The 13,818-nt window shown below is 46.1% G+C and overlaps 1 protein-coding gene across 3 annotated transcripts in view; it reads right to left on the bottom strand.

Annotated features, from left to right (window-relative positions):
* The window catches only part of CLUAP1 (clusterin associated protein 1), a 58,258-nt gene that overhangs the window by 30,327 nt on the left and 14,113 nt on the right, over window positions 1-13,818 (bottom strand). For all 3 annotated transcript variants that reach the window (XM_064389909.1, XM_064389910.1, XM_064389911.1), the window contains exons 6-8: window positions 9,582-9,665; window positions 7,941-8,074; window positions 6,443-6,584 (exon numbers count right to left, since the gene is read on the bottom strand). In XM_064389909.1, coding sequence (XP_064245979.1) covers window positions 6,443-6,584; window positions 7,941-8,074; window positions 9,582-9,665 — 360 coding nt within the window. The remainder of the gene's footprint in view (window positions 1-6,442; window positions 6,585-7,940; window positions 8,075-9,581; window positions 9,666-13,818) is intronic.

The following is a 13,818-nucleotide window of genomic DNA, read 5'->3' as shown; positions in this document are numbered from 1 at the left end:
TGTCCCCTATTCTGAGTGAATTTCAAGTGATTTCTGTTACATAATTCAGATATCTAAAGTCTTTGTGAATATTCAAAAGGATAATGCAGGGAAGGCAGGAAGACCATAATATGAACCACACATTTATTCACCTTCTTCCCAAATGAAGCTGGATAAAGAGAAGATTTAAACCCTACAAGGCAGCACTTTGGAATGCACTGCAGACTGTTCTCATGCACTGCTTCTTCTCCACTGGAGTCACTGCACAAGAAATTCAGTGAGACAAGTTAAGAACTGAATTTATTAGAGATCAGATAGTTCTGATTTCTCTTTGTGACAGTCATCCATGGATTTCCAAGCCATGCTGTCAGTGAGAGCTGTTATATCTCACCCTTCACAGAAACAGCTGCTGTCATGACAAACTCACCCTGCAAAACTCAGCACATCCTCTCTGTTCCTTCCCCAAATGCAGAGGATTTAATTTATAAAAGAATTAGCACAAATTTATAACAGCAGCAAGAAAGAACCAGACTGAGAAACCTTTACAGGGGTTCATATCCAACCACAGCACCAGGCCCTGAGGCACAAGGAACCTCTTTACCCTTCAGGGGCTGCTGGAAGCAGAATATTAATTTTTCCATTGCTCAGAAAAGCCTGTAAGTGATTTGGGATTCAATAATCTCTTGTTTGATCTCTAGCTTTGTGATAAAATGAGCTCTGGAGTGTGTCAGACATGAAGAACTTGAAGCTGTGAGTCAAATAGCCCCAAATCTGGGATCTTAAGGCAAGTTTGTCACCTACCAGGCACATCAGATATCCAGATAATCCCTATGAAACCACAGATCTTTGAGCACTGAGTTGATCCGACTGAGATAATTGAACTGATCGCAATTGTTTGTGCTTCCCAAAAAGTTCTCCCACAGCTTTAATGGGAGAGAGTATCAACAGAGCCCAGGAGCAGGCAGGCATGACCTGCCTCGGGGCAGTTGCCATGGTATTGCCAGGGGACTGCAGAATTTTATTTCAGTGGAATAAATGCACACAGAACCTTTTCATCTTCCCTAATGCACTCTCCACACACCCTCCCACCTTCTATCTCCAGCTTCTCCCTTCTGTGATCATAATTTCTCAGCCAATAATTTCTTTTGTCCTTTCCTCCTACGCTCCACTGCCCCTTCTTGTTCTGTGCATTCCCTTCCCCCTGCTCTAATTTTTTCCACATTTCCCCACTGATTTCTGTGTCTCAGTGCACCAATACTGTCACCCTTGCACACTGAACTAAATGCCAAAATAGAAGCAACCAACAATTCAGCAGCCTGTGCTTACTTTTACATCTGACATTCCACACAGTCCAGCAATGCTGCACCAGAAGTGCTCTCCTGGCACTTGTAAAATGTTTAAAGCAGTCATAATTCAAATGCACATTAGTTAGATGATTAAAGACTGTAACCATCTGCTTTTCATGTTAACCTTGTGCTGGCTATAGCAGCAAACAGCTGTCACAGTGGGAATGGTGAATTTACTTCAGTGCAACAAGCACAGACTCAGAGTGGAGCAGAACTCAGAGATCCCTATTTATTATTAGATGCCTATCAGAAGCTCTGCTAAAAAGAGTTTAATGAAAAGGGGATTTTATTTGGGATGGGCAGGTTGCAAAGGGTAAGTCACATCACAGTCTGTTAATTGGAATTGCATGATTAATCATGAAGGACTGTTTACTGATAATGCATAGAATCAATCATGGAATGGTTTGGCTTGGAAGGGATCTCAGAGCTCATCCCATTCCACCCCCTGCCATGGCAGGGACAGCTCCCACTGTCCCAGGCTGCTCCAAGCCCTGCCCAGCCTGGCCTTGGGCACTGCCAGGGATCCAGGGGCAGCCACAGCTGCTCTGGCACCCTGTGCCAGGGCCTGCCCACCCTCCCAGGGAAGGATTTCTTCCCAGTATCCCATCTAAACCTCTCCTCCTTCCATCTGAACCCATTCCCCCTTGTTCCATCTCTACATGCCCTTGGTAACTCCATCATGATGAAAAGAAAAGCAGTTTAAGCAATCCCACACCAAAGATAAAAGACTGAGTGGCTAAGAACATCCTCATCCCCGTGTCCAGCACTTCATGGCACTCCTCAGCTGAGATTACCCACAAGCAGCACAAAAACAGTCTGAAAATACCTTAGGAGAAAGCAGCTGAAGAGGAAAGTACTTCTGGGGTGTCCTCTGAGAAGCACAAGAAAGAATAAGCACATTCTCTCCAGGGAAAAGGCAAATGCTGAGGGAAATTGCCAACTTATTCTGGCATTACATAAGCTAATTCCAAAACCACCTTTTTGAACTGTATTAGCCTGTGCTGTCCTTTGAAAGAGAGGCATTCATTTATAATCCAGAGAGAATTTCAACCCCCAAATCTGAAAAACCCCTGAAAATTGGGTTTTTTAGAACAGCCAAAGTTCTAATAGCTTTTGTGTCTAAACATTTGAAATGATTCCATCTTAGAAACAGGGTAAAAGTGAATTAACTGTGCTGAATCTTTTTACAAAGCAGAAAAGACACAATCTTTGAGGAGACATAGCTCATAAATCCATAGCTTGGCACAGAACTGCAGGAAGATGGATTAATTCCATGAACAGCACCAAGAAACAGAAGGAGAATAAAAGAGGTAAAGGAGGCAAAGGAAACTGCAAAGATAAAAGGCCCTTGTTTAAATTCCTTGGATCCATGAGTAAGTTGTGCATGACAGCTGTCAATAAGTGTGAGAAGCCCACTGGAAAGATGAGTCATGTGTGGACTTCTGCCTTCTCCAGGTGATAATGGCCAAATAATTATGTATTTTTCATATATTTCAGCAGGTCCCACATCAGACAGGCAGGTGCTCAGCAGGAGCTGCTTCATCACCAATTAACTGCTGGGCTCAGCCCCAACACGAGCCTGTCAGTTCTTTCAACACAGATTTCTCAGCCCAGTGCCACTGATCACACTCCAGCCACTGCTCCCTGTGACTGACACAGGCAGGCAAAGCATCAGGAGGCTCAGGACAACACCAGGAGCCACATGGGGCTGGACAACCACAGCAAGGAGAAAACACCTCAAAAATGTACACAACCACCAGCTCTGGAGGGGCTGCAATGCCTCAACTGCTTGGTGGCACTTAATTAAAATCTTTAAATCACTTTGCTAATTGGGAGCTGCACTCTGGCCCAGGGTGGTGGCTGTGGATACCCAACCACTCTGAGTCCAACTGCAGCACAGATCAGGCTCATTATTCAGCAACAGCATCAGGCTCTCAATCAGAACAAAAACTCCTAAAAATGTGGATTAAATCAAGGAGAGGGGCCCAGGAAGCAGAGCTCAGAACAGCACAGGGAGTGCTGGATTAATCTAATTACTCTGCTGATGCTTTTTGTTGGCAAGCTCTTTAGCAAATACACAGCAATGATAAAAGAATTGCCTCATGCTGCTACTGCAGAAGTTAATTAAGATTTGTTTGGTGGAACAAAAGACAAATCAGGGTTGGGGAAAAAAACCAACATAATTTTCAGTGTTTCTGACAGCTGGAGTGAGTGTGTTTTAAAATAGATTAAATGTAATTATTCTTGTTATTTTTTCCTCTGTTGATGCTGAAAATGACACAAGATTATAAACTATAGGACAACAAGCAAAGCATTGCTTTGGAGCAAAATGTTCTCTTTTTTTTTTTTTTTTTTTAAGCAACCACAGTTCTGCTTCACCATAAAGTAGCCAAAGTGTGGAAGAACCACCTGAAAAGCAGATCAAGACCAAAAGAAGTGACAGACACATCCTTGTGTTCCAGGGTGGCCACAGATTAACCCAAAATGGATTAAACAGTGCATCCCCTCACTGGTTTGGGTGGGAGCTCCCCAGCAAGTCTCTTGGTTTAGTTGGGATCCAGATCAGAATCATGGAATAGGTTGGATTGGAAGGAATCAGGGACACCTTCCACTGTCCCAGGCTGCTCCAAGCCCTGCCCAGCCTGGCCTTGGGCACTGCCAGGGATCCAGGGGCAGCCACAGCTGCTCTGGGCACCCTGTGCCAGGGCCTGCCCACCCTCCCAGGGAACAATTCCTCATTCCCAATATCCCATCCAGCCCTGCCCTCTGGCAGTGGGAGCCATTCCCTGTGTCCTGTCCCTCCATGCCTTGTCCCCAGTCCCTCTGCAGCTCTCCTGGAGCCCCTTTGGGCTCTGGAGGCTGCTCTGAAGTTTCCCCAGAGCCTTCTCTTCTCCAGATGAAATTCTTCATCCTCTTTCAGTCCCCAATCCTGGAGTTTGATTTTGAGGACTGACATCTCACAATGGCTTCAAATCCCAGCCTGGACTCCAGCACCTCTGAATATCTGGCTGGAAGAGGGACACACACACACATCCCCCTCTTCTCCTACCAAAGCAACAGCTTCTGCAGCAAAGCACTCGTGGCTGCCTGAGTCACTGTGCTCCTGCCCACAGAGAGGTGGTCACAGTCTCATCATTTCTATGTTCCAAGTATTTTTAGGTACAGCTGATAGAAATGTGCCAAGCAAGACAATGATTTTTTTGTCACCAGCTTTTATAGTTTTAATTCTGCACTAGACTCAAGCATTGTTCCCTGCTTATCCTAGGCAACCACAAACCAAACCATATGGGTAGGGTCCCAGGAGTCTCAGAGAAAGGAGAAAAAAGGAAAATAAAGTGTGCTCTCCATATTCTAATCACGGCACAGCCGTGAATGACAAAGGCTTTTTCTTTGTCTTATTATCTTTTAACAAAAATCCCTCAAAGAGCTGAGCACCAGCTCATTAACAAAGTTCTGCACTTGAATTCATAAACACTTTCAGGTAGCTCAGTTCAAAGCATCTCTCCTCTGGCTGTGAAGTCTCAGTGGCATTTGAACAGAAGGGATAAATCAGATTTTAGGCTTCACTTCAAGATTATGATTTAATTGAAGACCTTTTTTGAGTGGGGGGCAAGGATATGGTGAAGAACTGGAACACAGAGCTAGAAGTGACTTCAGATAGGAGGTGAAAAAACCTGTACAGAGACAGTGCTTGTGAAGAGAGGCTTGATGGGAAACTGGTTCAGAGGGATTAACAAGTTGCCAAATGCCCACATCAGCTTTGAAAAGATATTTTATCCCTCAAGCAAATAATGCAGTAAAAATATTTGAGACTTCTCAACAGCATGGCTTTCCCTGTGTCCAAAGGTGGTGGTGGAATGAAGAAGCATTGATTAACAATGGGTTAATTGGCTGCACTGGTGAGGTCACAGCTCGAGTGCTGTGTCCAGTTGTGGGCCCCTCAAAACAGAAAGGACATTGAGGGGCTGGAGTGGGTCCAGGGCACTGGGGAAGGGTCTGGAGCACAAGGAGAAGGGTCTGGAGAATTCCTGAGGGAGCTGGGGGGCTCAGCCTGGAGAAAAGGAGGCTCAGGGGGGACCATGTGGCTCTGCACAACTCCTGACAGGAAGGGACAGCCAGGGGGGAGTCAGGCTGTGCTCCCAGGGAACAGGGACAGGACAAAAGGGAATGGTCTCAAGCTGTACCAGGAGAGGTCCAGGCTGGACATCAGGAGGAATTTCCTCATGGAAAGGGTTGTTAAACACTGGAAGGGGCTGCCCAGGGAGTTGTAGAGTCCCCATTCCTGGGGAAAGCCTGAATGTGGCACTCAGGGCTGGCCTGGTGACAAGGTGGGACTTGAGGGTCTCAGAGGCCTTTTCCAACCCCCTGGATGCTGTGATTTTGTAACTCCAGGTGCAGCACTCCCAGCAGCACTGAGATCCCAGGGCAGAGGGTTCACTCAAACATGTTTTCAATGAAGAACAGAAGACAGAGTGGGAAATGACTGTGAGGATAACAATAAAACAATAAGCTGCTGGAAACTGAAGGAAAGGCCAGCTGAAAGCACTGCAGTCCAGTAAACCCCAAAGAAAAGTCTGGAACAAAACAGGATACAGATGCAGATTATCCATGAGGAGAATCACACTGAACTGACACAAGAGAAGGCAGAATTCTGCCAAACAAGACTGAAGTCTATGAGGGGAAGACCCCAGCACATCTGATCTCCTCATAGTTGCTCTTGGCTTTTTCTGTTGATACTTTGAGGAGACTGAAGAGCCCAGTGTTGAGAAACCCTTATACATCAGCAGACAATAGAAGGAAACACATCCATTGTATGCAGCAAAAGGAAGATCAGAAATTCTGAAAACATTCTTCATGAACAAGACCCAGCAGCTGAAAATGAGTCATGGGGGCAGAGACTGGCAAGAGCCATCACTGCACTGGTTTAACTGGTTTAACTTTAACTTTAGCAGCTGTGCTGCTGTGTTTGGCCAGGAGCAGCCACAGTCACTGGACTGTCCCTCACCTGCCAGTGACTCAATCAGCTCCTGATGTGCTGCTTTGGAAAAGGGAATTAAAACATTTGCTGTTGATCTGCAGGCTGTACAGTCGTGCTGAGCATTTCCAAAGTGTCCTACCTCAAACATCTCCTGCTCTGCCCGCCGGTGATCATCCACGAGCTGCTCCATGTAGGTCAGATTTCGGAACTTTTCCAGGTAAGTGCTGTACTGCTTCTGCAGCTGCTCCTCAATCTTCTCATACTCATCCATGAAAGCAGGGCTGGGGAGAGCAAGCAGGGAACTCAGTGAAATCTGCCCAGAGAAGCTGGGGCTGCCCCATCCCTGGAGGAGCTCAAGGCCAGGTTTTATGGGGCTTGCAGCAAGCTGGGACAGTGGGAGCTGTCCCATGGCAAGGGCTTGGGATGAGATGAGCTTTAGGGTCTCTTCCAATCCAAGCCATGCTGTGATTCTAGGGGTCTAGAAATATTGCTCTGTATATACAGAATTCTGAAATGCAATTTTGGTTTTGCAGCTGCCGCTCCATATCTGGTAAACCAAAAAACCTCTTGTTTTTAAGGTTTCACACTGCTTCAGAGAATAAAAGCTCAAGACAAAGCCCCTCACTAAACAATCCTGGGAATTACATAAAGCAAAGAGAAGGGGTTTGTGCACAACTCCCTTTTCCTTTCACACAGGCACAAAGGCAGCATTTTGGCCCCCTCAGAAGGCAATGTTAGATTATTTACCCTACTGTTCCACAACTGCACAAAGTTACTGTGTAGCATGGCTGGCAAATCATCTACTTTGCTGGGAACTTATTGCTACAAGTGTCTTGGGTCATTACAGGTTTAATTACACAGTATGATGAAGTGATGATGTCATTACACCTGAGAGCTGAGTGATGCACCCCAAAAACCACTGCTGCTGCTCAGAGCTCCACACACACCCAATCCACATCCTGCAGAGTGGTGTTGATAAAACAGGGATGTGAATCCAGGTCATTCCTTCCACCACTCCCTTGTTCTTTTTTTTTTTTTTAATATTAGGTCAGATTGAAGATTGTATAAACCTGCAAGTGAATTAAGGGCCAGAAATCAACCCAAACTGTGAACCTGAACACTCCAGTATTCAATGGGGCTTACAAGGAGGGAGAGAGATTCATCAGCAGGAACTGCAGTGATAGGACAAGGAGCAATGGGTTCACACTGAAGGAGGAGAGGTTTAGCGTGGATATTGGGCAGGAATTGTTCCCTGTGAGGGTGGGCAGGCCCTGGCACAGGGTGCCCAGAGCAGCTGTGGCTGCCCCTGGATCCCTGGCAGTGCCCAAGGCCAGGCTGGGCAGGGCTGGGAGCAGCCTGGGACAGTGGGAGGTGTCCCTGCCATGGCAGGGGTGGCACTGGATGAGCTTTAAGGTCCTTTCCCACCCAAACCAGTCTGGGATTCTGGGATTCTATGAATCTTCTGGCAGACTGTACCAGTGCTCAGAGGATCTGATCCTAACACAGGCTGCAGAAGGAATATTTCAAATTGGTGGTGAGCGCCAGAAGCCTCTGGGAACAGAGGGGCTGTTTGCAGCAGTTCCACCCTCTCTGTCCACACTCCTTCCTGCAGGAGACAACCAGTCCATGATCTTTACCGAACACTCTGCAGAGTCTGCAGCCTCTTCTGGCTTCTTTCCAGCTCCAATTTTCGTTTTTCAATCTTGGCTTCCAAACTGGCTTCATCCAAAGCCACGTTATTCAACATGTCTTTGGTCTTTTGGACTTCTTCCTGAAAGAGAAGGATGGTGAACCATGGCTGCCACTGGGATAATTACATTTATCTTTCAGATGCTGAACATTGTTCTGGATAATCTCATCTGTGTTTACTCAAGCAGGCAGTGGAAATTCAAAAGTTCTTTGTGGCCAGGATAATGAACTAACTGGACATTTGCAAATGCAAATAAATGATTTTTTTTGCCAACATTCTTAAAGAAGGAAAAACCCACAGCTGTAACTTTAATTTTCTTCTCAATGAAGAAGAAGTAGAAGGCAGGAAGAAGCCTATCTTTTGGCATCATTAAGGTCTTTTTGGATTTTATCTCAATGGAATCATTCAGGTTGTTTCCAACCTTAATGATTTCATGATTCTCTCTGAATAAACACATGAGAAATGCATTTGTTTCTTGGTACTATTTCAGGGAATTTTAAGCTTCCATCATTCTTCTTTTCTCTTCAAGATACAAGTCAGTTTTATAAAGAACTTCCTATATCTGAATATCTTAATCCTTTCCTAAGTTTTGTTTTATCCATTTTTTTTTTTTAATCTGGGAAGCATCTTGAATATTTCAACATGTGCTACAGGAACCAGGAGGGGAAGTGGGAATGTTCCAACTGATTCAAATGAGCTGAGTACTTGATCCAGTCTGCTCAGGCTCAAGAAAAAGAAACCATGAGCATCTTTCGAGGGAGAGGGAGGATTCCACTGCTGGAATTCCAGCTGTGAGTGCTGCTCAGCTCCAACAGGCCATTCCATGAACTGGGCCAGGATTAATGAGCTGAGTGTGTGCCACTGCTGTTTGCCAGGAAGACAATCCCTCTCTCAAGCAGCTCTCAGTTCATCAGTTCTACAGCTGGAGTAAGAAATGCACATTAACAACATTTAGTATTCACACAGGCAGGATCAAAACATAAGGGAAGATTGCTTGGAATCTCTCTTGGTTTTCCACTGGTTGTTTAAACCTGGAACTCCAGTTTTGTAGTTAAACACTTGGACTGGATAGAGTTTGTAGTGAAATAACTGATAGGAATCACTGGGAGTTAATTAATTCCCTCATCATAAAGTGCAGCTGAAGGCTCAGAAATTCAGGAAGCCAGGCACTGGAGCAGGACAGTGCTGGCAAGTGCAGGACACACAAGAAGCCCTTCACACCACGGAGCACAGGGATGCCCTGGCAGGATCCTCATCAGCACAGTGCCAGCTCTCACTCACCCCCTGACCAGCTCAGCTATCCTGCTTCCAGAGCCAGGGCAGAGGGTGTAGATTTCTGTGCTGATTTGGGCAATTTTTATCTCTCCTGTACAGCTTTTGGGGTGAAGCTCCTAACAGAGGCAGGGAATATGACTACAATGTGTTTTCTCCCACTAGAGAGGCTAAGAGCAGCTCTTAGATGCATCAACTGCAGCTGCAGGTGATGGCTTTGGCACTCTTTACCCTAGGCTGTTGATAAAAAGAGCAAATTTCTTCTTGCAGCAGAAAAATTATAATTTTGCAATCAAATAAATGATATTTTGCTTACCAGAACGCTGTTAATGGCAATTTTCATCACCTTCTCAGCCTCATTTATCTCCAAAGGTCTGCCAAGAGATTCTGTCCTTGCTTCCTATGAAATAAAATGAACCAATATATTTAACCACTACACAAAGGAACTAATTTATGCAGAACTGAGGGTGATCAAGCAACAATGATAGGATCATCTGCATAATAAATGGGGTAGGATTTAGTGTTTATGCACCAAGGCTGAGATGATTTAGAGACCAGGAGATGATGAAAAAGTGAGCTGAGATGAGCAGGAGGGAGCAATCAGGACATCTTTTCCAAATGAGGTGAGTGCTGTGTCTGACTGCAGCTATTCTTGAAGGCAGATTTTTGGCAACTGCTTTGATTTTACATGTGGAGCAGGGCACAGAAGATTCCATCAGCTGTACAACACAACCCATGAAAACACCAGAGCAGGTGGAGGAGCAGTGTCCCAAAAGTGTGGAGCTCCAAGGACTACAAAGCCACCAAACTGTGCCAGGCAGGTGGACACTGAGCACTGACCCTGCCAGTGCTCCAGGAGCCTTTGGACAATGCTCCCAGGCACAGGCTGGGATTGTGGGGTGTCCTATACTGACACTGAATAACCCCTGTGGGGCCTTCCCACCCAGGGGATTCCACGTGCCTCCCATGTGCAGCTGTATGGGCATCTCTGCTTCTGAAAACTGAGTGAGTCAGACTCCTCAAACACCCCCACAGTGATCCTTGTTTAGATCCCAAAGGATTGAAAACATCCCTCTCAGCAGTTTTGGGGACACGTCTAATTGATGCCTTAAACACTGACCTGGTCATTACATAAGAACTTCTGGTTACTTGCTTGGCACTGGAAGGCAAGAGAGGGAATTTTGCACCTCCATGTCCCTAAAACAATCTTGCATTGGCAAAATACTTGGTAACAGGTGGATAAAGATGGAGAAAGCATCTCTCTACAAAATATCTGATTAAGACTCTAAAAATTCTTTGTACGCTTGCCACAAGCTGCACCCAGCCCACCACAGGAGGAATTGTGGAAGCAGATTCAGTAACTTTGCTAAGATGCCATGCCAGACTCTCCAGATTGCAGAGCTCAGCTCCAGCAGAGCCTCCTTCCTTCCCACCAACTCCAGGGAATTGCAGGGTGAACCCAACCTGGGAGCTCATCCATAAAAACAATAAAAGCAGCTTTTTGTGCTGAGCTTGTTCCTCTGCTGGATCAGGTGTCTGAGCAACCCCAGCACGTGCTGCACAAAGGCTCATTTCCCCGGCATGAGAAAAGAAGGAGAACAAACATTCTGCTGGGGAGGGTGACAGCAGTTACATCTGCTGGTGGCAGTGGCTGCTCACACTGCCTGAAGTGCAGAGAAAAACAAACTCCAAAGCAGAAAGTTTATTTGGGCAGAAATAAGATACAAAACGTCTGTGCAACATAAATTCCCAAATAATTCCATACAGAAATGTTTCTGGAGGAGGGTGGGGAAGAATAATGTAGCTCAGTTGTCTGGGAACATCTACCATTTCAGAAGCCCAGTAAAATCCCTGTTTATTTGTGAGGCCCTTGCCAGGACCAGCAAAATCCCTGTTTATTTGTGAGGCCCTTGCCAGCCCCAGCCTGGTGCACACACTGCCCTGCCAACTGGGCTCAGAGGGTCTGTGCCACAGAGCCAACACACTTCAAACAAAACAGCAGAGGAATGGGAATTATTGTCCTTTCCACTTGCAAAGAGGTCAAAGGAACAGCAAGGACTGCAGTCTGTAATCAACAACTCCCTCAGCAGCTCCCCTCCAGCAGCCTGGTGAAACACCCCAGAAAATTTGGGCACTGCAGCGGGGCAGGGCAGGGAGCTGCTGGGTTTGGAGAAACTTCTGAGGATCTGCCCCTTGAGGTGGAATAACTGATGCAAGTTTAATGTCTTTCCTTCTTCTGCCTTCCCTCTAAGAGCCCTGAAGTTCCATGTACACACCACAGTCCTCCACAGAAATCCACCTTTTCTACAAGGTTCAGTCCTACAGCCACACCTGCCTGCAAAAATCCGTCAGGGAAATGCAGAGCAGTGGAAACACAGGAATTTGTTTTTCAGACTGTGGAATCAGGGTTAGCCTGGAAAAGGAGATGTTCAGCGCAATTAACCCTTCACACCCCAAGAGATGGAGAGGAGAATCCTCTGTACACACAGCTATCCCTAAAACTCTGCCTTGGAATGGGCAGAGTAACTTCACTGTTACAACCCAGCCTCTAACTCTGACACTCCGGAGCAGCAAGTCTAAGTGGAAAAGATATTTAATATTATGAAAAAATAGTAATATTTAGTGGAAATATAATGGAAACATAAATATATGTTGAGTCTATCAAACCACTGATATTTTTTTATGGAGGTCTGTCACAGCTTCCCTGGGTAAGAGTCACTGGGCCATTTCCTGCTACCCTATGAACACTGTCAGAGAGGAAAATTGTATCTTTAATATCTCTTTTCAAGAAGGACCCTTTGCAAATGCACCCACCACTTTCCTTACTGGGAATCTCTTCCCAGGAGCTTCATTCCCAGTTAACAATGAAGAGCCACTATTGGAAAACTCATTCTACAAATATGCCCAGGGAAGCATTTTCAACAGGTAATGGATTTCCATTTTTATGGACCAGAAGCTGATAAAGGAGCTCCCAGTGTGCCTGATGTATGGAAAAATGGATGCACTCTTCCTCTAAACTGCAGGAAGGAACCAAGAGAAGTAATTAGGCACGACCACCATGGAAGTCACTGATGATAAATGTGGTGTAATAACATGTTCTGATGTGCTCAAGGTCTAGCAGAGCTTTCTAAACACATTTTTTTGTGGTAAGGAACAGAAATTAAAACTTTTTTTCCTAGCACTCTGGTCTTTCTGTGGCTGCACCATCCCTGGCAGTGCCCAAGGCCAGGCTGGATGGGGCTTGGAGCCACCTGGGATAGTGGAAGGTGTCCCTGCCCATGGCAGAGGTGGAACTGGCTGATCTTCAAGGTCTCTTCCAACCCAAACCATTCCATGGCTCTTTTTCTGAGTTTTTGACCACAGGTTAAATATTTTTTTGTTTCCCAGGAGTTCTAAGCCTGATGCACACAGAAGTTTGTGAGCCCCTCACTGCCACTTCAGCCTCAATCCAGGCAGCCCCACATCCCCTGCTCCCTGCAAACAGGGCTTTGGCAATTCCAGCTGTCCCTGCAGGCCACAAAGCCCTCCTGCAGGAGTTTGTTACTCAGGGAGTTCACTCACCCACGCTGGGACCACATTTGGCCAATGCAGGGGATGGATGACGTGGCACTATTGGAACAGGGAGGCTCATGAGGGACATTAATCCTTCTGAAGGAATCTGACCCTGCCCAACAGCCCCTCAAGACATTGAAGTCATGGCAAATGTGATTTTGCTGCTTCCAGACTATGCTGCTTGGTTTCATGCCCATCTCAGCAGTCTCCAAAGGGTGTCCACAAAGACATTTCCCTCCTCAGCAATGCAGAGCCTCAATCAGTGCCCCAAACCCTCAGCTAGCCCAGCATGTAAAACCCATGTCACAGGGAGGTTTGGGAGAGAGAAGAAAGTGGAAAATTTAATTTTTCAATGGATCAGAAAGAATCAGAAGTAAGCTGCATGTGGTTCTGCTGAGGCAGGAAAGGGAACTTCAAAGCTTTCTGTCAGGGATGAATTTACACTGCTCTGCTCCATCCATCTTCTGGCTCTGGAGTTGATGCCACTGATTCAGCCTCAGCTCACAAACCCCAGGATGTGCCTCCTGTGATCCTTCCACACCCTCAGAATCCTCACCTTTCCTTTACTCTGTGCAAGGTTTGAGGACAGACTGCATTGGCAAAGCTTGGATCAGTCCTCAGGACTACAGGGGGTCACTTCATGGCTCCTCGGCCAGGAGGTGGCCTGGACTCCTCCAGACTGTGGGAACATGACAAGGAACTTCTTGTTCCAGAGCAGAAGCTAAGCCTGTGAGTGAAATTCCAAATACAATCAGCTGGAAATGGCCTTGCATGGGCACTGCTGGTTGGTTCACAAAGGAAAAGAGGGCAGGGTTGGTTGGAAGAGACCAGAAAGCTCACCTGATTCCAACTCTCTGCCATGGAAAGGGACACCTTCCACTGGACATAACCAATGCCCAAAATGCCAGGAGAAATGTGCCAATCACTGCTTTACAGCTGATGCCATTTCTTCAAGCTAAATACTCCTGGGAAGGTCATACAAAGTGATTTCTGACTTTAAA

The sequence above is a fragment of the Passer domesticus genome, chromosome 15, assembly GCF_036417665.1.
Source record: "Passer domesticus isolate bPasDom1 chromosome 15, bPasDom1.hap1, whole genome shotgun sequence".
In the NCBI taxonomy this organism is placed as follows: Eukaryota; Metazoa; Chordata; class Aves; order Passeriformes; family Passeridae; genus Passer; species Passer domesticus.
Note: the sequence above shows the minus strand (reverse complement) of the source record. Positions and strands in the feature narration are given on the sequence as shown.